The 24418-nt window shown below is 37.3% G+C and overlaps 1 protein-coding gene across 1 annotated transcript in view; it reads right to left on the reverse strand.

Annotated features, from left to right (window-relative positions):
* SLC13A1 (solute carrier family 13 member 1) overlaps nt 1-24418 on the reverse strand; it is a gene marked incomplete at its 5' end in the record, with an annotated part of 94652 nt that overhangs the window by 9784 nt on the left and 60450 nt on the right. Inside the window, 6 exons of the mRNA XM_080665527.1 lie at nt 285-394; nt 2510-2616; nt 6077-6178; nt 6588-6686; nt 11340-11459; nt 19561-19712. Coding sequence (XP_080521653.1) covers nt 285-394; nt 2510-2616; nt 6077-6178; nt 6588-6686; nt 11340-11459; nt 19561-19712 — 690 coding nt within the window. The remainder of the gene's footprint in view (nt 1-284; nt 395-2509; nt 2617-6076; nt 6179-6587; nt 6687-11339; nt 11460-19560; nt 19713-24418) is intronic.

Here is a 24418-nt window from a genome sequence, read left to right on the forward strand (position 1 = left end):
CACAGCCCTGGCCAGTGTGACTCAGTGGTTATAGTGTTGGTCCATGCACAGAGGGCTCACAGGTTTGATTCAGAGTTAAGGGCACATACCTGGGTTGCACGTTTGCTCTCCAGGCCCAGTTGGGCACTTATGGGAGGCAACCAATAGACGTGTCTCTCTCATATTGACGTTTCTCTCTCTTTTTCCCCCCTCCCTCCCTCTCACTGTCTTTAAAAATCAATAGGAAAAATATTCTTGTGTGAGGATTAACAACAACAACAGCAATCTTAGACACAGATTATTACCTCACAACCATCTGCCAAGGCAAACCCTCCACCAACAAGAATGGCTATATCCCAGGGCATGAATGACTGGAATTCTTTCCAAGTAATCAGTGGAGAGTAATCAAAAGCAACTGCAAAAACAAAAACCCTACAGTTATACATTGCTTAAAGTATGATATGAGATTATTTTCTTCATTATTGAAATAGCCACCTCACAAGGAGTTTTTACTACTCCTATGTTGTTTTAAGATAGGGGGTTTGATCTGGACTTTGAGCAATTTCCATCTATCTTAGGTGGAAGATTATATTACTTAAGCAGGTCATAACTTGGAAAAATCCTTTAGATTATATTATAGAATGAATTTAGATAAGTTATAACATTGTCATGTATAATACTATTCATTCAATTCCACTAACATCTTTGCCCACTATGAGTAAAACAGTGTATTGGACTACACTATTCTTTGCTATGCAAACTGTCTATAACAGTCCAATGGTTCTAATAGCATAAGTGTTGCATTATTATTCATTAGTATTTATTTGAATATTTTATTAGTTTTCCAAATCGCAAGGGGGAGCGCATAACAGGTTCATCAGGATTCCAGTTTAAAATAATTCAAAATTCAGGTTAAATAATTTAAGCATCATTCATGAAACCCCTAAAATACTCATAAAGCAATTATCTTAAAGATTTCTCTTTATATTCCTATTGTCTCCACAGATTTATTGAGAAATAAGATCATCCATGAACACATGATGTCCATTTATCATTTATATGTAGCAGTTAGCCTTCTACCTGGTGAGATTCTAAGGTCACTAATTAGCTTCCTTCCCATCCCTTTTCCCCAAACCTAAACCAAACATACCCTTCACTGTTGACAGAAATTTTGCTATTTCTTACTTGAATTAAGACCATATCTTCTGTTAAAATGCAAACATCTTTGAAGTGTACCTTTCATGTAAAATGTAACATAATACATCTTTCATATAAAATGTAACATAATACATTTTATCTGTTATTTTTAAACCTACTAGTCTATCAGGGGGAAAAATTATTGAAGAATAAGAAGAAAGAGAATGGGAGAGAGGGGCAAGGCTCTGTCTGAGGGGGACTCAGATGTTGGAGCCAGGGATGTTAAGTCAAACATTAGTTCCTCAACACTTGCCCCTGCCAGGCCATGGGGCTTAGATTGCAATGGTCAGAATTCTCAGGGTCTCATAGAAGTCATTGCTCTGTACTGCAACATTTCCTTATAGTGCACCTTGAGATGTTCTAGTCTCAATGAAGAATGAAAGGCATTTATTTCTATGCTATACTGTTTATATTTGTCAGGGCCTAAAGATTAGACTCATTAGTCATTTATTGATTCTGACTCAAGGATTCAGGTGGGCTAATCCAAGAGCATGAATGAATCCCAGTTCCATCCCAATAAAAGAAAGGAAGGAAGGAAGGAAGGAAGGAAGGAAGGAAGGAAGGAAGGAAGGAAGGAAGGAAAGAAGGAAGGAAGGATAAAAAGAAGAAAGAAAAGAAAAACCAACAATAAAAAAACACATTCTACTCTACCAGACTGTTTACAGACAATTTTAAACCATTTGTCCCACACTGACAACATGTGAATCTGACTTCCTAAAACATGATGTGTTAGTATTCAGATGTGGATGAATCCTACGTTTAAGACGTGTTTGTGTCTGTGTGTGGGCGGAGTGAGTATACTCACATAAACATGCACACATGTTTGTCCATGTGTTATAAAGACAATGAGTGCTCCCTCTGAATACCTTTTCTTCCAATTGTGACACTAGGTTATAAGCTAGTGTAGGGTTGATCTGCACTTTCTTCAGGACTATTATGAGTCTGTAACTCCCTTGAAACTCCTCACCTTTGTAGATCCTCAGCATTTAGTACCAAGGGCTCATCATGAAGTAATGACTTGTTCCTATGTTTGCCAATAGTAAGGTTAATTCTGATTATGAGAGGAGAAGTGAGCTTATCAAAGACCAAATAATATCACTCATAGCAGAGTCCTAACATGGAGCATAAGGAAATCTACTTCTCACTTCTGCAAAGTAGGATGATCCTTCTTGTAGCAGAAGATGTGTGCTGCCTGACTAGGGGTTGCAGTGTGCAAACTGAAGGTGTGTCAACATGTCCATCCTTTTTTTCTAAACGCTAATTGAAACCAGTAGAATTTTGTATATTTTTGCTCTTCTGTCAAATTCATTTGGAATTATAAATAATACTCAACCAATTTCTCCTGTAGGTGTAGTTTTAGTCAATTTCTTAGCAGGGATAATAAAGAATAGGAGTCCTATAAGTAAGGCAACAGTTGAGTCTGTAGCAAAACCAGGATACCTGAAAAAGGACAAATATGCTCATTAACAAATGACATCTAGAATTTGTGGGAAAAAAAACACTAAGTGACTATGTTTATATCATACAAGCAGTAGTGGTGGTATAGAGTATTTATTTTGGATAATCTGCTCTAAAAATCTATGGATTTCCTACTAAATGATTTCCCACTAAATAATTTAGTGGAACTGAAAATCTCAGACCATGCTTCCATTGTTTCCCTATACTTCTTCTTCTTTTCAAAACCATGTATACACATGCTGACCTACTAGGCCAACATGGCAAATTTCCCTTTTGGTAAAGCTCACAGCTCTGGTAAATAACTTTTTCTTTGAATTATTTATTTTCATTATATTGGCAGAGAATTGATGTTGAAACAATTGTTAGGCTAGGCAAAGCCTTGTATAATTGATTTATAACATCCTAGTATTGAATTGTGGCAAGGCATGAATGTTTCTAGAGTCCTTGAAAGCTCTTTTGTAAATTGTGAAAGTGAATGATCTGTTTTTCTAAGATATAACATCTGCTTCCATGATTATAAACCCTAGCCATATCATACAAATGAAATCAACCCATTTAATACTTTGCACCCTATGAAACTTAATCAAGAATATTAATTATTAGAATGGCTTATGAGATGCTCATAAGTGATCACTGTTCAAATTAAGAGTGATTCAGAAACAGATGGGGTTTTAGAATCACGAGGCCATTCCAGCAAATAAGACAGATTCCCAGAAGCCTCATCAGTTAAGAAGCACCTGGAGACTAGATATGAATGAAACAGGCATAAATAATTAGAATTTGGTTATAAAAGTCAGTCATATTTAACTAGTGAATCTTTGGATTCTGAGAAAAAATCCTTATATCCTAAAGGTTATTTTGCTACCTTGTCACTCAATGATGTAGGCATATTATAGAAGCTCTTTACTCCTGTAATTTACTTGAACAAATTAAAATCAAGGAAATGCTTATATTATTCAAGCTGACAATTTATAATGCAGTTTGTTTTCCCTAAATGTAGATTTTTTTTCTTGCATTGTTGGGTAAAAAAGCTACCTTGGTGTAATTTATTCAATAAACTTAACTAATACTTACATTTTCATTATTCCTTATTTCTTTTATCTCCATTATAAGTTACAGTTGGATTTTTTGCCAAATTAGGTCAGGCATCATGTAATCTGATTTTGTTTTTATGAAGACACATTGGACTCAGTCCAAGCTCAAACAGATGGAATGAAAACATTAGGTGGTAGCTATAAATCTTGATCTCTCATACTAGCTTTGGAACATCTAAATGCCTAAAACCACTTCATTACAAATATATTCTACAGAGTATATATTAATGAAATGAAATCAAGCCATAAATACCGAAATAATTTATTTTCCAAAGTTTTTTAAAACTACTATTATTTTATTATGTTTATTTTTATCTTAGTTTTCATTTGTTCTAAATTAATTTAGGTTGCTTCAGTATTACAAAAGGTAAGGTTACATAAATTTCATTTGCTTTTATTTATATCTTCAAATCCCTTCTATCTCAAACCTTTGTTCCTTTTATTATCGTTTTATCTCAGAATTCTAGGTAACACATGCACCTGTCCATAGCAAATACACTCTATTTTTCTGCTATGAACAAAACATCTCCTGAATTACATTCCCCTCCTGTAAGGAATAGAAATTAGAAACTAATTACATTGAATTTACTGTTGGGATTTCAGCTTTATTTTTATTAGCTGTTGTTTGATTTCATTTAGTTTTTACACATTGGTGTTTAGAAAAAACCCTCCTTACCTAGGATGGTAGAAGAGGAATTTAAATAAATAAATAAATAAATAAATAAATAAATAAATAAATAAATAAATAAATAAAAAGGTGGAAGAATTTTTTTTTATGTTGGTCTAGTCCTATTACAAAACTACATAGTACCATCAAATTTTAAACAGTCATGTGCTTTCAATAGCTAGCATTGAATAATTGGAAGCTGTCTTTTTCAGACCTCTCAAAATGAAAAGGTTTAGTCTTAAAGAAAACAAAAAGTGTATAAAGCTAAAGCAGATTCTTTGAAACATGCTACCACATTGCATTGCTACACTTGTATGCTCACTAGGAATTTGGACTCAGATTTTGCAGCTTTAAAAAGTGCTGGCAATGCCTGTATAACCAGAAGGCTCTAATTTTTTTAAAAAAGAATTTCTTTATTCTATGTGGGAATAATATATTTGACTCAAACAATTTTGGTTTCTGCCCCTGAATACATTGATTCTTGCTGGGGGGTGTGAGACAGGAAGTCCAAATCAGAGATCTGCTGAATTTAGAAACTAGATTAATTCAGTAAAGGATAGATTGGGAACACAAATCTCAAAACCCAAGTATTTATAATCACATGTGGGATGGCTCTTAATTTAGAAAATTATGCTGCCATCTCCCCCCCCCCCCCCCCCCCGCCACCCCAGCCCAGTTCACATGATTCAGCATTGACTGCTGGTATGTAAGACATTGAGAGATAAAATTAACTCTGACCCAGCTTTTAACAGAAGTTTGTAAAATCAGATTTATTACTTAATCAGGAATCCCTTACCTAAAAAATAGGGGCAGGCATGGGTTTATGGTGAATTGGTGTTTAATTGACATAAACAGAGAAAAAGACAAGATACTGAACCAAATAAATAATCCCCCATAGAAGTAAAAAAAAAAAAAAAAAAAAGTGGGTCGGCAAAAATCACAGAACATAAATTCATACCAGGTTATTAAGAAACACTGAGTGACATTTTACATAATAAACATTTAGGTTGCCTTTCACATAGGGAGAAGGGCAGCACTATTCTAAGTGCTATGAACTCCGTTTTACCCAGGAAGAAATCCAGGGATGTGACCTGCCCAAAGCGAGTGCAAGAGGCAGGAATGGAACCCAAGTGGGGTGGCTCCCAAGTCTACACTCCTAATTGCCATGGAACATGGCTTCCTGGCAGATTGCATTTCTAATTTTGTAGGAATGGAAATAGCCTTTTCTAAAGAAGCTTGAATTTTAGTTACATTGGTAGTGTGGTTATCTTATCTGAGGCCTTTCCTTGGATTTCATTCCTTACCATTTTTTTAATTCCTGAAAGGATTAGAATTAAGAATTCTTTTCAATGGAAAGGAAGAAGAAAATCTCATACAATCTTCCAGAGTTCTAGGAATCACTTAGGACCGTGGTCGGCAAACTGCGGCTCGAGAGCCACATGTGGCTCTTTGGCCCCTTGAGTGTGGCTCTTCCACAAAATACCACGGCCTGGGCAAGTCTATTTTGAAGAAGTGGCGTTAGAAGAAGTTCAAGTTTAAAAAATTTGGCTCTCAAAAGAAATTTCAATCGTTGTACTGTTGATATTTGGCTCTGTTGACTAATGAGTTTGCCGACCACTGGTTAGGAGAAAAGCAGAGTGCCAAAGAGGAAGGGCTGACAAACATCACAGGTAATGCTTACTCAGAAAAAAGTTCAGACCAACCGGGAAATAACCCAGGATCTCGGCTAAACCACAGCAGGGCCATCACAATGAAAAGGACCAAGGTGATAATTTCCTGATACCTGTAAAAATATTTGCAATCCTTTCATTTATTTTCTCAGTCAGGACATTCGTAGAAACTCCCTGAGCTGGAGTAATCTCACCAGAAATCTAAACATTAAAAACTGGATGTGTCAATAATTCGAGCGAATCAGTGCAGTTAGAGAAGGTCTTCACTCTTCGGTGGGTCTGTCAGCTTCTTGCCATCCTACTGGTAAATTTTATGTAGAGAAAGTGTGTAATTTGTCACGTGAAGGTTAGCACTTACTTTCACAAAGGTTAGCACACTCGAGGCTGTTATCGAGTGTTAAAAATACATTACAGATAATTATGTGCTTTTTTGTTTTTAATAAATACTTGCAGTATAAGCTATGTGTGTGTGTGTGTGTGTGTGTGTGTGTGTGTCCACATGTGCGCACACAGCAATCTTACCTTATTGGCCCAAGTTTTTTGTATTCTTGTTTAATCACATCAGCATAAGCCTTTTGTTCGACTGTCTTGGTGTTTCCACTTTTGAACATCTCCTTAAAACTGAAAAGAGTGATTAAGCCAATTAATCATAAGATTCTCCCTTTCTAGAAGATACTTGTGGGAAAGCTTCATAACATACAAATCTCCCTGCTAATAACATAAATCTGAGCTTTTCACCTATACCTCCATGTCCTTCTTTGAACGTCTCCTCCCCCCTTTTCTGTTTCTGCCCCTTTTGCTCAATTTTCAATGCTTATTTTTTGTTCCATATTTTCCAGGTCATCTTCCACTGATCTCCTCCTTTTCCAAGTCCTTTTTCACTATTAAAATTTTGCCATGTTCCACTCATCTCCAATTTAACACCTTATTATGTACCTGTTATATTTTTTAATATATTTATTATGTATTTTGATTGTTAATTATTGCACATGAGTGAGTTTTATCTCACTAGTTAGATCAATTATTTGAGGGCCGGAGCAGTGTCACAGATATTTTCTTTGGTCTGATACCTGTAAACACTGGCTTACATGGTAAATACTTGATGCATCAACTCAACAGCACTTTTGTCAAATTTATAAAACAGTTGGTTGTCAGACCCATCAATTGTCACAAAACATACTAAACTCAAGTTATACACCAGGGCAAGGAGGTCACATACATTGATCATGGACGTAGTCCAATCTGGATCTGTTCTCAGAACTAAAACCAACTCAATCACATTTTTTTCTTCAAGTTTCTTCACCTCTTATGTCCTAATAGCCTCCACTAGATAATTTTTCAACTTACTTCCAATAGTATCTATCAGTTTATATTCTTTTTAGCTACTTATCTTAGTGATCTTTTTCCTGGTGATTAATTTTTCTGTCCTGAGGTCCAAGGTCTTCACAACTTTGAACAATTTTTGTGTGAAGTAGGGCTCTACACCTAGATTTTTAATAAAAAAATCCCTCCAGAGGAAGAAACAAATGGGAAGTGCCTATATTCTTAGGGATTATCTCTAGGAATATCTATGAGTAGCTCCATTAGATTACATTATATGTAGGTGTAAAAAGCATGTCTGGATATCTAATGCAAAGGAATTGAATTCTGGATCTCAAAGAAATCTGCATGACATGTTCACTGCAGCATTATTCACAAGAGTCAAGGTATGGAAACAATTTAAATGTCCACCAACAGACAAATGGATAAAGAAAAAGTGGTTTATATGTACAATGGAATATTATTTAGTCATAAAAGAAATAAAGCCCTGATACATGCTACAACATGGATGTACCTGGAGGGCATTATGCTAAAATGAAATAAGCCAGACTTAGAAAAATAAATACTGTGTGATCTCACTTATATGTGGAATCTAAAATACTAAAACTCAGAGAAGCACAGAGGAAAAATAGTGGTTGCCAGGGGCTGGGGGGGCGGGGGGGCAGGGGAGGGCTGGGGGGATGTCAGTCACAGGGTACAAAATTTCAGTTATGCAAAATAAGTAAGTTATAGGACCTATGATTAACAATACTGTATTGTATACTTAAAATTTTGCTAAGAGGGTGGATTTATGCTAAGTGCTTTTTACCGCAAAGGAAAAAAGAAAACAGTAAAGGATGCAGGAGGAATCTTTTGGAAGTGATGAATAAGTTTATGGCATTGATATTAATGATGGTTTCATGATTTATAATTACCTCCAAACACAAGTTTTGTATACATCAAATAGCTACAGCTCTTTCTATGTCAATCATATCTCAATAAAGCAGTTTAAAAAAAGAATAAAGCTATAGTATTTTCTTTTGTAAAATTTCTGGGATAAACATGGACATCTATGAGGGAGTAAATAGGAAGATTGAGGTAGTGTGAAGGTAGCTATCACACAAAGGCATACACACACACACACACACACACACACACTGAGTGGCCAGATTATTATGATCTCTAAATGCATAATAATCTGGCCACTCAGTGTGTGTGTGTGTGTATTAGAGGCCCGGTGCATAAATTAGTGCATGGGTGGGGTCCGGCCAGCCTGGCCAGGGGGAGGGGACATTGGCAGTTGGCCGGCCTGCCTGATGGTCGAACTCCTGGTCGAGGGGACAATTTGCATATTAGCCTTTTATTATATAAGATATACAATGAGTGGCCAGATTATTATGCGTTCAGAGATCATAATAATCTGGCCATACTTAGTGTATACTAGTATTTATTTATTTTCCTGTGACACTGTTATTCAAACTTGTTTGGACTATTATTGCTTTTGAAGGACCAGAATTTCCTCAATTCTTCAGTAATCTATAATAATAAAAGCATAATATGCTAAGTAGACTGGACAGCCAAATGACCTTCCAGACGGACCTTCCGGACGAAGCTGGGGCTGCAAGGGCCGAGGCAAGCCACTGTGGCTGTGAGGGCCGAGCCCTTTGCACGAATTTTGTGCATTGGGCCTCTAGTACATTCATAATCACTGTACTGTACACACTCCAACCATGAACATAATTAGGTGGATGTTGTTGCATTTAAGATCAATTAAATTACTGACTAGTTACAGTGTCAAAATTTTATCACTTGTCACTAATATAAATGCTATTGTAAGAGACTAATCTATGGACCTCCTTGAGAACCATCTGTAGAATAGAAAAGTAAAGAAAGGAGTGCATCTCCTTCGAAACTACTTCCCATGCTATAGACTGCATTTGTATTTTGCCACTTTGGTTGGGGACCATAAATAGTTAAGTCGGAAGCCAAATTGGCTTTGCTGTAAGTGAAGGTTAATGCCTTCACAAAGGAACTGATGAAGCATATGACAACGCATCAACCTCTCCATTTAAATAAGTTTGGTGGCACTGATAGATGAGCTTCTTCGTCCCCAGTATGTTGGGATCATTTATAATGTGAGAGTTAACTGTGTTAACAGCCAACACACTAATCAGAATGTATGGTGGCCTGCCAGAGGAGTGGCTGATCATTTCTGTTTGTCGATCTAAAACCTCTGGAGGTGAACACCCTGACAGACTGAAAAGGACACTGAAAAATGAGCTGGACCATGAAGTTGTGCAGTGTCTAACCAACAGTGGACAGCAAGGGGACTGTTTAAACATGCCACTGGCTGTGATTTATGGACTTTGCCTAATGTCTGCACTTCACACTCTTTTATTTTCCCTCATGGAAAACATGGTTCCATAGATCTCCCCTTTACCTTTTTTATTTCTCCTTTTCAATGGGGAGGCCATTTCCTAATAGCGACAATGGTTGCATACATATTTTATAAAGTCATTTGCATGTAGCAAAAAAAGAAGGAAACAGCGGTGGGTCTGCCTATTCCATTGATTTGGGTTTCCTGTCCCCTGCAGCCTGCATTGCTACCTGTACAACTGCATAGACCGGCGGAGGCTTGGTTTGCAGGAAGGGGCATTGAGTATGCAGCTGGCCTCTCCCCACTGATGCCCACCTGCTGAAGTCAGTGACATTCCACACATTTGCTTCAGCGGGAGCACTGCCACATGCTGCTCCCACAATCTGGACAAAAATATTTTTCAAAAAAAATCATCAGTACCATCTCCCCACTACTAATACAATTGCAGCAGTTCTGGGGAAAAACCAGGAAGAGGAATAGAGAGGGGGAAATATCAGTCCTTATGTGACTTGACTTGGAAAACGTCAGTGTGGGCATGGACCAGCATCGGTCATGGTATTTTGCTTTTCAATGGAAGTACAAAGAGCTGATGTCAGGCTCACCTGCTTGGTGGATAGCATGCTGTTTTATTCATTCACCCTTGAAATTAATTAAATAAAGCCCCTATAAAAATGAATTTGAATTGCTTTATTTTTCAGGAGAAAATCCTCAAGGTTTGACATACAGCCTCTTCCCCTTCCTTTTTTTTTTTTGAATATTGTTTTTCTATGTTAAATATATAAGCCACATTTTTCTGTGGAGCCCTTTATAATTTTAAATACTGGCTGTCATTTAAGTCATGTGTCATTGGTACTTATGGATCACCACATTCTGTCCCAGCCAAGGTAACGTTTGCAAATTCTCCTTGAATGCGTACATTTGACATTTTAGCAGCTCTTGATTGATCAGTGTTTCTTGCCTTGTCTTCTATGTGTTCAGCGTGGGCCCATGTTTGTTAGAATTACAACACTGGAAGTGATGTTACTGATCTTCCAGTATAGTTGAGGATACTGAGACTGAGAATGGATCAGGACTTGCAAAGGTCACTGGTCTGGCTTGGAGAAGCCACAGCTTTTGTCCCTGGTCTCCTGATTCTGAATCCAATGTTCTTTGCACAGAGCTCTCTCAGACCTTTATTTTTTCAAGGACATATCCATTTTGGTGCTAGGGTAAAACAGGAAGCCCTGCATGTTACAGTTTGACATACAGTAGCTCGATAACCTGAGGAATTCCCCACATTAAACCAAGGGGAAGGGCAATACTTCCTCAAATTTCACTCCTCATCAAAATGAGCCCCTTATGCTTTCCTGGCCTATTAACATGTTATCGGTTGAGGACTCAAAGGAAACCAAGATGGAGTTGCTTTCCACAAACTCTCTTCCACAGTGAACATAGTTTACATGGTCCTCTCGAGTATCCTTAAAGCATGTGCTCACACAGGTCAGCTTTGTGGGGAAGAGTAATACAGAAATGCAGCTTCGAGAAATAGGGAGAGAGCAGCAGAGAACTCAGAACCCAGACACCTTCATTTACCTGAGGAACATGGACAATTTACTTACTCGAATCCTAGGAAAAGCCACTGAAGCCAAATCCAGGACAAGAGCAGAATAATAATAGCAGCCGGGAAGGAAAGCAAAAACCACGATCCAAAGTTGATGCATCGACAGCCAGGGTAGCGCCTGTGGGAAAACATGGAAAAGTGTTCACAGAAGAGGACAGGTGGAATCCCTCTCAATGGTCAGTGGGAAGCGGCAGTTCACCCCTTCCCCGTGCTACCAGCCAAAGTAAGATGTAAGGGATGTTCACATTAAGAATGGAAGTTAGCGTTTCTCCTTTTCTCTTGATTCTTAACTGTGTAATTTTGTTCCCTTGACTCAATCTGTAAGGATGTGCTTGTGAAAGAACCCAGCACAGTACCTGCTACTCATTAAATGCACAAGAAGTGGGTATGCACGGGTGCGTGTGTTTGGCTGTCAGCACTAAGACCATGGATGTATGAGTGAGGAAAGGCAATAAGCAGATGTGGGAACAGATGAAAAGTAACAGAATTTCTGTTACCATTGCACATTGGTAGCAGGCATCCCAGGTACTTAGGAAGGGACTCTGATCCAGCCCACATTGTGTCTCAGAGATGTTTTCCTCTATTTCTTCTGCCCCAAAGCAACTGTAACCATCAGACCAGACATAGGCTAGTCCTTTCTTCCTAGAATTAGACAGTGCTTTAGGTCCCAGTCAAATGGAGTAAATCTGGACCAGAAAAAACTTAATGAAAAATTCTGTGGGAAACATCAACTTTGCTTTTATCTCTACTAGTTATTTTCAGCTTTTTAGCTCAGATAATAACAAAACAAGAGCGACAACAACAAAAAAGTTGTTGACTCAATCTGTAAGGACGTGCTTGTGAAATGAGGAACACAGGCAATAAACAGGTATTCATATAATGAATCAGGTACAAGCAATGTGTCCTTGGTAACCTCACTCTCATTATTTCAAAATTTAATCTAAATTCCAAATAAATATAGTTATCTACTTTATGACTGAGTGGGAAAATCGGGAAATTTGAGAAACAGTTGTCTAGAAATCCAGAAAATACAAAAAATATACAGAAGTAATAAAAACAACATTAATACTTTCATTATTTTTGAAATCATAAAATATAGAGAACTTTATAGAAATAATAAATGTTTCAATTCTTATTTTGTTTAAATCACATTAGTATTTTGTCATTTAAAAAAGATCATGTAGCCCTAGCCGGTTTGGCTCAGTAGATAGAGTGTCGGTCTGTGAACTGAAGGGTCCCATGTTCGATTCCGGTCAAGGGCACATGCCTGGGTTGCAGGCTTGATCCCCAGTAGAGGGCATGCACGAGGCAGCCAATCAATGATTCTCTCTCATCATTGATATTTCTATCTCTCTCTCCCTCTCCCTTCCTCTATGAAATCAATAAAAATATATTTTAAAAAATAATAGGTCTCTTTTAAAAAAAAAAGACCATGTAAATAAACAAAAATGTTTCATGCCAAATGCATCAACATAAGCCAAATGTATGGATTTTAGAGAATTCTTTGTTTTATTTTAGGATGGTTTCTAAGTAATGCAAAGACTTTTATTAAAAAAAATAAGTTTCAAAAACTCTAGAATTCTAATGATTTCTACAATTTCTTTGAGCTTATAAAAAGTTGCTGATCTCCCTAGGTCTTAAAGATATCATTAGCAATTTCAGGGTAATTTTTATTTACCTTGAGACCCAAGGATTAGCTTACCTATATATGCATTAGAAAGTGACAAATGATGATCAAGAAATGCTAGAGAATACTAAGAAATTATGAATGGAAAGATGCTTTATCATATCTATGAGGCTCTATTGAGAATCTCTTGCTTAAAAAATAATTTGTTGTTTTCAATTGGAAAATAAAATAATGGGGAAAAGGCTTAAACTTATTTCCCATTAATTTATTAGACATGGGTTACAGGTCGATGGCCTATGTTATCCTGTTTAGCCAAAAGACCTTTACAAATGTTCCTTGGTTTAGGGTCAAAACCATGCCCCAAGCTCAATTTCATTTCCACCATCTGCGGCTAATACCTTCACATCAGGCTACATCATTCCTCCCACACTGCAGAGAATCCTGGATGATTTGTTTGGCTGAAAAGGGGCTTTTCAGAATTTTTGCCTGGAAGGATAGTTCATTTAGAAAAATGAAAGCCTGAAAAAGCTAAACTCTGTTTGTTTGTTTGTTTTTTTTTTTTTTTTTTCTTCAGTAATAAGGAAGTAAACACCACACAGGACTGTGACCTCCATTATCCCAACTCTTACACATCTACTGAGAGTGAATACTTTGGATGGAAATTGAATGAACAGCATACTCGAAGGAATTAGTTTCACCCTGGTGTCTCTTATCTCACTTCCTCATACCCTAAAAGTTAAGTGACTATAAGTATCTGCCTAGAGCAAATATAAATTTCTTTCATCATGAACTATGTAAGTACATTTAATTCTGAGAGGATCCTTTTCTTTTACCCGAAGCTATGTTTTGGGTGTCTACCATGTGCCAAGTACTCTTCTAACTATTGGGGATATAGTGGTGAATTAGATGGACATGGTCCAGGCTCTCTTAAAGTTTATATTTAAATGAGGAACACAGCCAATAAACAGGTAAGCATATAATGAATCAAAAAATAAAACAAGATAATGAAATAAAAAATTATTAGGGGAAGGCAGAAATTTTATAGAATGTGGTCAAGGAAGGGGATATTTGAAATGAGATTTCAAGGGCAAGAAGGATCCAGTCATGTACATAACTGGGAAACAGCATTACAGACAGGAAATAGCAAGTACAAAGGCCCTGAGGTGGGAATGAACTTGGAATGTTTAAGGATTAGACAGAAGGCCTGTGTGGCTGTGGGTAGTGAGCTAAGGTTATAGTGACATGAAATAAAGTCCAAGACGTAGCCAATAGGGGTCAGATCATATATAACCTTGTAGGTCATCCGAAGGAATCTGAAGTTTAGTAGAAATGGGATTATGAGTAGTGGGAAGGAACATAGTAACTAAATTAGTGACATGATCTAATTTAAGTCTATGTAAATTTATCACTTACATAAAACATGTTGGCTAGATGGATTCTCAATATTGAAGGGAACAAGAGTGGAAGCCAAGGTGTGATAGGCAGAGTTCCAAGATAAATCCCTGGTTGACATGCCTTGTATAATCCTCTCCCCTTCCGTGTGTATAGAACTTATGAATACGATGAGATTTCAGTCCTGTGATTTTATGGCAAAAGTGAAGGGTTCTGTAGAGGTAATAAAAGTCCCCATCAGCTGACTCTACCTTAATCAAAAGGAAGGCTATCTTGGGTGGGCCTGGCGTAATCAGAGAAGCCCTTAAAAGAGATTTTCCTGCTGGCCTAAAGAAGTAAGTTTCCATGTTGTCAAAGGAAGAGGCCATATCACAAGGATTTGGGTGGACCTGGTAGTTGCTGAGAGTGACTCCATGCCAACAGGGAAAAAAAAAAAAAGGGCACCTCAGTAATTCAACCAAAGGGAACTGAATTCTGTCAATAACCTGAATGACCTTGGAATAGAACCCTGAGCATCTTCAGTGATTACAGGCTCAGCTGACACCTTTCAGGCTGGTGAGATCTTGAGCAAAGGACCCAGCTAAACTGTGCCTAGACTCCTGCCCTGACCCACTGAACTCATAAGATAATAAATTTGTGTTTTTTTAAGTCACTAAACATGTAGTAATTTTTAACATAATAATAGCAGATAAATACGTAGGGAAATTAATTAGCAGACAGGAAGTTTTGCACAGAAATAGGGGAGCGTGAGAGTAGAGATTTTAGCTTAATTTAGATTGTTGGGGAAAAGAACAGAAGGCAACAGATTTTAATATATTTGGGATAAAATGTAGAAAATGGAGAAAAAGTTTCATCTATTGAAATGAAGTCTGAGGGGAGAATGGCAGAAGAATAAGGGAGTGGTGGATCAGAAATGTTGCTGTGGGCATGTTAACTAGAAATATCGCTTAATTTTCCAAGTGGCCATGTTGGATAGGCAGTAGATAAATGAGTCTGGAGCTGAGAAGAGAAAGCAAGTTAGGGATCTAAAATTGCTAGATACCAAGCATACAGGTGGCTTCATAAACCATGGAAATGGGTATGGTAATTTGGGGAGTAAATGGAGATAAAGGGAACCAGGAATGCACCCTGGAGGCGCTCTAAATTTTAGAGGTCAGGCAGAAGTGTGGGAATGAACAGAAAACCTAACAAAAATCCTATGAGAAAAGCATTGTATTTATACCAGAAGACACCGAGTCTCAGAAAGTTAAACTAATTGCTCAAGGTCTGTACAGTGAAGCTGGATTTTTAACCCAGGAGGAGTGTTTAAATCACAACCTCTTTTCATTAATGCATAGTGTCCTCAACTGAAGCTCTGAAGTGAAAATAAAATATTCCATATATATTGGAAAGTATCCAGAGGCTAGAGTACAAACCTGATGTTTTAAGGACACTTTAGTACATCATACAAATGATTTACTCCATAACAGAGACATGGTTTGACCTAAAGCATAAATGCTTGTCAATGTTGAAACTCAGGAACACAGTGTTATTATTGCAGATCTTATGTCCAACTACGAAATGATGAATAATTCTAATGAAACACACACAAACTGTCTCAAAAGAATGAATGTAGCTATGGAAATTTACAGCCTTGAAACAGATTTGGGCCATTTAGATCACTATAAGCTAGTGTCCACACTGATCATAGTCTTTTTGATTAGTGACTGTTTTGATTATTTCTGAGTCAAAGCCATTTTTCAGTTTTGCATTTGTGTACTTCCAGAGGTTTCTTTTCAAATATTAACGATGTATTATTTATGAGCCAGGCTTAGATTTCTAACAGCAATAACAAAAGTAGAAGCAACAACAGCAACACTAGCATGATTGACAGTTTCCTATGTGCCAGGCCCTTTGCTAAGAGCCACATTTGCGTTTTTAATCCTCACAATAATGTTCAAAATTAGAGTTTTGCCCCCATTTCACAGTTGAAAAACCTGACGTTCACAGAAATTAAGCTAATATATAGCAAGATTGAAATCTGAACCAAAGTCTGAGTCTAAACTCTGTAATATCCAAATTTCTTCTATCGTATTGGAAAGAGAAATTCTTTCTGAGAAGTATGTTATACTCATTTCTGCAGGGGAAAGTCATGGTATCTTTTAAAGGTAACTACTGCTAGGTAACTGATTTACTTTTCCCTCTATAATTAGTTAAGAAGAGGGGTTAGAGATGTGGGCTTTGAATTTTGGGCACCTATAACTAATTTCTTTTATCGTTTGTTGATTTGTAAACCTATGATAGTTATTAATTAATACATAATTAGTAACAGCAACTGTACTAATCATTGATAATACAACTTCCTTCCAAGCTGCTTTGTATACACATGTATTTCATAGCTGACCCAACATGAACTGAATAATATACTTTGATAATCAGCAAGCTATATAAATTGACTTGTGATAATGGTCCAGTTTTTAATCTGGTAGATTTTTTTTGTATTTAACTAATAGCTGCTGTATTTGTTAAATAATACTGATGCGTCAAAGCTACTCTTGTGAAAACAGTAATTGTGCCTAATAAGATTCCCCTTATTAACTTTATTTAAATATCAAAAAAATATTTAGTTATTTGGATGATTCCCAAGAACAGTCAGCACTTTATGCGTTGGTACAGTTCATCTTAACCAATGTTTATTAATCACTTACCTGTGCCCCTTGTGGGCTAAAAGAAGGATAAGAATGAAAATTTTACAAACTTGTAATCATCAGGAGTGGGGGTTGTGCATGTGTAAAGAAGACAAGTTTATAGAAATGTGAATATCGTTTATGATAAGAGAAGATGGGAATGGCAATGGAGGAGGAACTGAACAGAGTTTCCAATAAGATAGCATCCACACAAATAGAGAAAGAACTTGGCAGAACTGGTGGGTCTTCCAACAACCAGAGTAGGAAGGAATGGTTAATTACAGGGTGGCATTTATGAACAATAGTGTTAGCCATGGAAGAGATTGGGTGATAACTGGAAGGATATAACAGTGTAGCAATGAATAAGGATCAGGAAGAGAACATTTTGAATTGGAAATTTTTTTCTGTTAATCTTTATTGTTTAAAGTATTACATGGGTCCTCCTTTTCCCCCATTAACCTCTTCCAGCCCTCTCCCGTCCACCCCCACTCATTGTCTGTATCCACGGGTTATGCATATATGCATACAAGTTTATTGGTTGATCTCTTCCCAACCACCCTCCCCTGCCTTCCCTTTGAGGTTCAACAGTCTGTTCATGTTTCTATGTCTCTGGGTCTATTGAATTAGAATTTTGCCAACATGCCCCACTCACATACGGTAGGTGAGGCAATGAGACTGCAGAGTGGAAATGGGGCTGGAACTCAGGCCACCTGCCTCCCCTCACTGACTAGATCATCACTTAAATGCTCTGAGCTTCAGCTTCCTCATGTGAAATGTCTACATGGTTTGAAATTTCTGTCTGCATGTTTTCTCTTCTTCCCTGGCATTATTACTTTGGAGGCTAGGTCCTTCTTTTCCAAGACTAACATTTCTACTCTTGATTTTTAAAAAATAATTACTTATTTTTCAAATACAGTTGATATACCATGCTGTATTAGTTTCAGGTGTACAACCCAGTGAGTGATTAGAAATTTATATACCCTGTGGAGTGATCCCCCTGGTAAATCTAGTACCATCTAACACTATATATAGTTATTACAATATTATTGACTATATTCTCTATACTGTACTTTACATCTCCATGACTATTTTGTAACTGCCAATTTGTACTTCTTAATCCCTTCAACTTTACCAATCTCCCCTTCCCTGGTCCCTTCTGGCAAATATCAAAATGTTCTCTCTGTTATGTAGTATACTCTTGTGGAGTATACATGATGAATGTGCACTCATAGAAGCAATAAGTACACATGGAGGTCTGTGTTGTATGGTCCCTAAACTGCTATACCAGTTTTCTTTGTATGCAAGTTCTCATTCTTCCCAGCACAGAATGATATTTTTTGAGTCTTGGATTTCTTGGAAAAGCTATGCATGTACAACATTTTGAAAATACTTTTAGAAAATTCAGTCTGTGAATCTGCTTCTTAGAGTGTAGCTTTCCTGCCTCTGAACCTCAATTTTTCTGTAATAGGACCTAAATCCTGTGTTAGGGCATCACAGTGCTGCCCGCCTTTCTGGAATTCGGACAATAATTTATCCTATTAGTACCTGAAAATGCATCTTGGGTGTAGAATCAATTTGAGCTCTCACATGAAAGCACGGAGTTTCAAACTATTGTTTCAATAGCTCTTACACAGTGCCAAGTATTTTTACATAATTACCTCATTTAATTCTCACAGTAATCATGTGCACTTTGCCTAGTTTAGATATGAAAAATTAAGTCTTGGAGAGTAGTGTACTTTTTTATTGTTCAAATTCACAAAGTGACTTAATATTGTGAAATATTTTTTTAATATATTTTTATTGATTTTTTACAGAGAGGAAGGAAGAGGGATAGATAGTCAGAAACATCGATGAGAGAGAAACATCGATCAGTTGCCTCTTGCACACCTCCCACTGGGGATGTGCCCGCAACCAAGTTACATGCCCTTGACCGGAATCGAACCTGGGACCTTTCAGTCTGAAGGCTGATGCTCTATCCACTGAGCCAAACCGGTTTTGGCAATATTGTGGAATATTTAACCCAAGTATTCTGACTATATCCACAGATTCCCCATTTTCGGCAATGGAGTGATAATACAATGTCAAACTTTTATTTAGGGTCATATATCTGTTCTTAGATTACTTTATTACTGTCATTTCTTGTAATTACTTAATCCTTCAGTTTTTTAAAATTCAAATCCATGCCTCAGTAATTAGTAACTTTATCTGGAATTCATCATTTAAGTTCAAATGCCAGTTCCTAAACACTTTATAAATTGTCCCATGCAAATAACCCCTTTTTGTTTCCTCTAACATTTGCAATATTGTTTGTAATTTAAAATATTTTCCCTATTTGATTAGAATGGTCAGACAGGAGTTATCTTTTCTGAGCTGCCTTGGGGAATCTGTAGGTACCTGTTAATTTACTATGTCTTACATATTTAACTCTCAGTAGAAGGGTTAACCCAATAGAACACTCTGTCCTTAGAGTCTCTAAATTAGGTTAGTTGTGTGCTTTCCATTGATTAAATCACCAATCCAATAATATTACTTACGTATTGAAATGCTCGGCAAAAATCAAGTTGGTGGAGGTACCAGTGATCGTTGTCAGTCCACCAACGGTAGAAGAGTAAGTAATGCACAAACACATAAGCTTACACATCATGTGGTCCTTCTTTGTTGGGTATTTGATTCCTGTGACTGCATTCTGTCCAACAAGAAAATGTACTATGAGAACAGCTCTACTGGTAGCCATGACAAGCAGTAATAGCTTTGTTATGGACTGAATGTTTGTGTCCCCCCCAAATTTCTTATGTTGAAGCCTTACCCCACACCGTGATGCTATTTGGAGATGCGACCTTTGGGAGGTAATCAGGGTTAGATAAGATCATAATGGTGGGGCCGTGGTATGATAGGATTAGTGCTGTTATAAGAGGAGATAACAGAGAGCTTAATCTCTCTCCACCATGTGAGAACACAGAGAAGGTGGCCATCTGAAACCCAAGGAGGGAGCCCTCACCAGATAAGGATCCTGCTGCACCCTGATCTTAGATATCTATTTCCAGAATGATGAGAAATAAATTCATGTTGTTCAAGCCACCAGTCGATGTTATTTTATTACAACAGCCTGATAGTACAGCATTTATCTTTCCATCAGTAGAAATGTAACAATAAAAATATTTAACCTGAAATATTTTACAAATATAGTATTATTCCTTTGCTCATGCTTTCTTATTCCAAAACCAACCCTTTCCTCCTTTCTTCCCTTCTCATCATCACTCCCAAATTTTCTGCTATTTTTTCTGCTGAACTGATAGTACATGGCAATAAGTTCTTCAACCTCTTTTTGCAGTATTTCCTACATTGGTGGCTAGATAACTATAACATGTTCATGAATAACCCTTCAAATATACTGGCCTTACAGATTTTTTAAAAAAATATCATTTCCAGAGACCTTCAACTCTGCTCTATCTCAGTCACTCTCTCTGATAGTTCCACCTTGGATAACAGCACATCCTCAAATGACTCCCTCCATCTTGGAAATCACTATTTCTAATGTGTTCTGTTTAAGAATAGGACTTCCTAGGGTGAAAGACAAAAGCAACTTCATTTCTTTTCTCACCTATGCCCGTATGAATACACTTGTGTTGGTCTGATTTTTGCTGTACCTGGGATGAAATCTGGGGCAGAGTCTATAACTTTTCTGGTCACTTTGTTTAATAAAGTCTTTCAATCACATTTAGTAAAAAAGCAATTTCATTCCAGGCTGGGGTGGCTCAGTAGTTGAGCATTGACCTATGAACCAGGAGGTCATAGTTTGATTCCTGGTCAGGGCAAATACCAAGTTGCAGACTCAATCCCCGGTGGGGGCATGTGGGAGGCAGCAAATCAATGAGTCTCTCTCATCATTGATATTTCTAGCTCTCTATCCTTCTCACGTCCTCTCTGAAATCAATAAAAATATATTTTAAAGAAAGATTTAGAAAAAGCAACCTCATTTGAGTAGTTGGCATAAGCAGTCCTTCATTTAATAGTAAAAGTCCCAACTTTAAAATTAAACCTTCTTCCTTGTATCTGGCCTACTTAAAAGCCCATAGTTGGAAGGAAGTTTGTGGGTTTGGCTTTATTTCTCTCTTTTAGCTCCAATTCCTTCCACAACTTGCTAGTGTCAGCTTTTAAATCCTTCATATTTGGAGTGACAGAGGATGGACAAGATCAAGAAAGGAGTGGTAAGGTTTAGAACAGGTTTTATTTGATGGATATAATTAAGATATGACATTAGTACTTTTTTAGCTTGATGGATGGTCAAAATGACTCCTATATCTGATGAGTACTTTTATGGATTCTTAAGAAATTTCTACCACTCAAATAATAACATTAGAGTCATGCTCCTCCTCTATAGTTAATGCATCATTTCCACTTGGTTGCTTATGACACACTTGTGGTTTCTGCATGTGATGGTCCACACACATCTCCATGCTGAGGTAAAGTTGCCCTGTGTAGAAGCTCTCTTGGGGAAAGTTGCTTTTCAAGTGACCCCAAATACCACTTCTCCCATACGTTCCTGATATTTGGTCCATGGGAAATGGGCACCTCTCCCCTGTTGACAATAATAGTGAAGCTGAAACTATATTAGGTAAGGAAATTCAGCCATGGCCTTTCACTTTCAATTTTTTTAAGTGATGTCGCTTACTTGTCCATCGATCTCTTCTAGGTCTAGAGAAGAGATTCTCAAGTTCTCCGAGTGGTGGTTTCTCTATCTCACCACCGTGAGGTAAGTGGGAGACTTTTTCCTTCCCTCTCTAATCCAAACCTAGAGATTAGAGCTGATTTGGGAAAATATTCCAACTTATTCCAAAGGCAGACTCTCTCTCTCAGCCTTCTCTCATTTTCAGCACTAAGTTTAAGAGCCTAAAACTAATTTTTAGTCATTTACTTTGCAAGTCCTTTGTAAGTGCAATATGGGAATACTTATAATATGTGCTTGATATTAGAGTTCATTGGGGATAAAAAGAGTGTCATTTTACTACTTTATTAACAAAGAAGTCTGCTCCTTTACCACAGCTTCTTCTTCCAACTTTGCTGTTGAATTACTCCTATCCCTCCTCTCCTTCAACTCTATTGGCATGTCTAAGTCATTGAAACATCTACTTATTCCCAGTAGATTTGTCTGATTCCTTTCCTATCCAGTTTATATTTCATGGTAAACCAATAAAATGACATTTTTAGGCTTTTTAAGCAACTTTATTGAAGTATGATGGACATGTAAAACACTGTACATAATTAATGTATACAATTTGATGAGTTTGGGGATAAGTATATGCCATCACCACTATCAATAACTTTCTTAACAAAATCCTAAACTCTCTTGTCTCTCTTTGAATGGTAGTTATTTAGAAAAATTTCAGCTTTGGATGAACCCAACCATTTACTTTTTCATGTCTGCCCCTGAGTAGTCAAGTACTGTTGGTGAAATGATGCACATAACAGAGGAGACTGGGTTCCCTACACTCACAATCACAAACTTCAACTGCAGTGTCCTGCTGCTTTTCTGCCCCACTGTGTTTCTCTGACCCAATTTCTCTACATGTCTTCACAAGAAGATTAAAAACCTTTCCTATTTTCTTTCTACCTTCTTCTCAATGCTCCCGCTAACTCTTCACAGGTAACTTTGCCTCCTATTCTACAGGAAAACTAGAAGCCAGAAGATAGATGCCTCACTGACAAATGCAGCTTGCATCTACACTGCCTTCTCCTCCTTCTCTACATGCATAATAGAGTAAATGTCTCCCCTCTAACTTCTTATTTCTGCACCCCAATCCCTCAGGCCTTCCAAAACACTGTATACAAATTGCTTTACTGGAATTTCCTCACCAACATTTAATCATTTTTAAGTCATCTTTACAAAAGAAAAAAAATGTTTCTTAATCCTCTTAATTAGACTACTGCCTAACTCACCTCCATTTTCACAGCTAGACTACTCAGAAGAGTTGTGTACTTTCAGTGACTCCATTTCGTTAACCACTCCAAACTAGTTTTTGTCCCCTCAACCACCCAAAATGTATTTGCTATGATTATCAATAGCCTCCATGTTATAAAACACAATAGATACTTTTCTGTCTCAATCTCATGGACCTCTCAGCAGCACCTAAAGAGTTAATCGCTCCTTTCTGCTGAAAACTCTTCTTTGGGCTTCCATGATATCTCAGCCTTGTGGTTTTTCTTCTACATCTCTGCCTGTTCCTCTTTCTCTCTTATCAGTTTATTTTCCTTTATCCTTCCTCAAAACTGGAATTTCTTGAAACTCTGTCATAGGCACATGTCCCTCTCACAGTAATATTTCTCTGTTGGAAGCCGCCCATTGTCCTCACTAGCAGAGAGGTGTGGACAAGAAACCAGGAAGGCTGGTCAACCTTGAAGCTCTGAAAGGTCAGAGGCAACCACCCACTGTCTAGTTGAGACAATGATAGCTAAAGCAACCTCCACCTTTTAATCTTATGTAAATCCTTGCTGATTGGCTATTACTGGAATTGCCTGCCTAAAGGTTATGGGTATATCTCATAGTCTTAATAAAAGGGATCGCTAGGCCGGAGCAAAGTGAAGTCCTTCCCCTTGAGTTGGGCTCCCGCCTGGCCCCCAATATTCCCAAATTAATATTTTCTAGTCTCTTTCATTTGCGTGCGGCCTCCTTCAGAGCCTGAACCCTGAATGTGAACCCTGAACCACACGGGACATGGAAGGGGTTTACTATAAACTGGAGCCCAAATGTGGAACACTACAAACATGTGGGACACTACATTTCTCCTTAGGAAATCTCATATATTTTCATTTTTTTAAATGGATATCCATATTCCAGACCACTAAAACCCTGTCTTTAGCCCAGACTTCTCTTTTTAGACCTAAATATCCAATTGTCTGTTCAACATAATTTGAATGTCTTAAATAAAATCCCAATCCCCAAAAATGTTCAAAACCAAACTCATTATTTCCTTCCTCAAACCTAGTTCTTCTGCTATGTATGATAATAGCAGAAGAACTAGCATCACTATAACCATAATTGCAAACATTGACAGTGGTTTAGTATATAATAAATATTATTTTAAGTTAAAATCAAATAAATAGTTTAATTAATGTTATTCTTACAGTACAGTGAAGTTAGTACTATTATTATCCTACTCTATACATGAAGATATGATACCCAGAGAGCTGGGTGACCCAAGGTCACAGAGCCTGGAATGTCAGACTTAGATTATGAAACCATGTAGAGCTCAGCTACTATTCTAGATTGCTTGTCCTCCTTGAAACCATTCTTTTTCCTTATACCACCACGTCATCTCTGTTTTATCTACTTAAATATTTCTGGACTCTGTTCAGTTTTTTCCATCCCCATTATTGTGTTGGTCTAAGTTGACA

Source organism: Plecotus auritus (assembly GCF_963455305.1).
Source record: "Plecotus auritus genome assembly, chromosome: 4".
In the NCBI taxonomy this organism is placed as follows: domain Eukaryota; kingdom Metazoa; phylum Chordata; class Mammalia; order Chiroptera; family Vespertilionidae; genus Plecotus; species Plecotus auritus.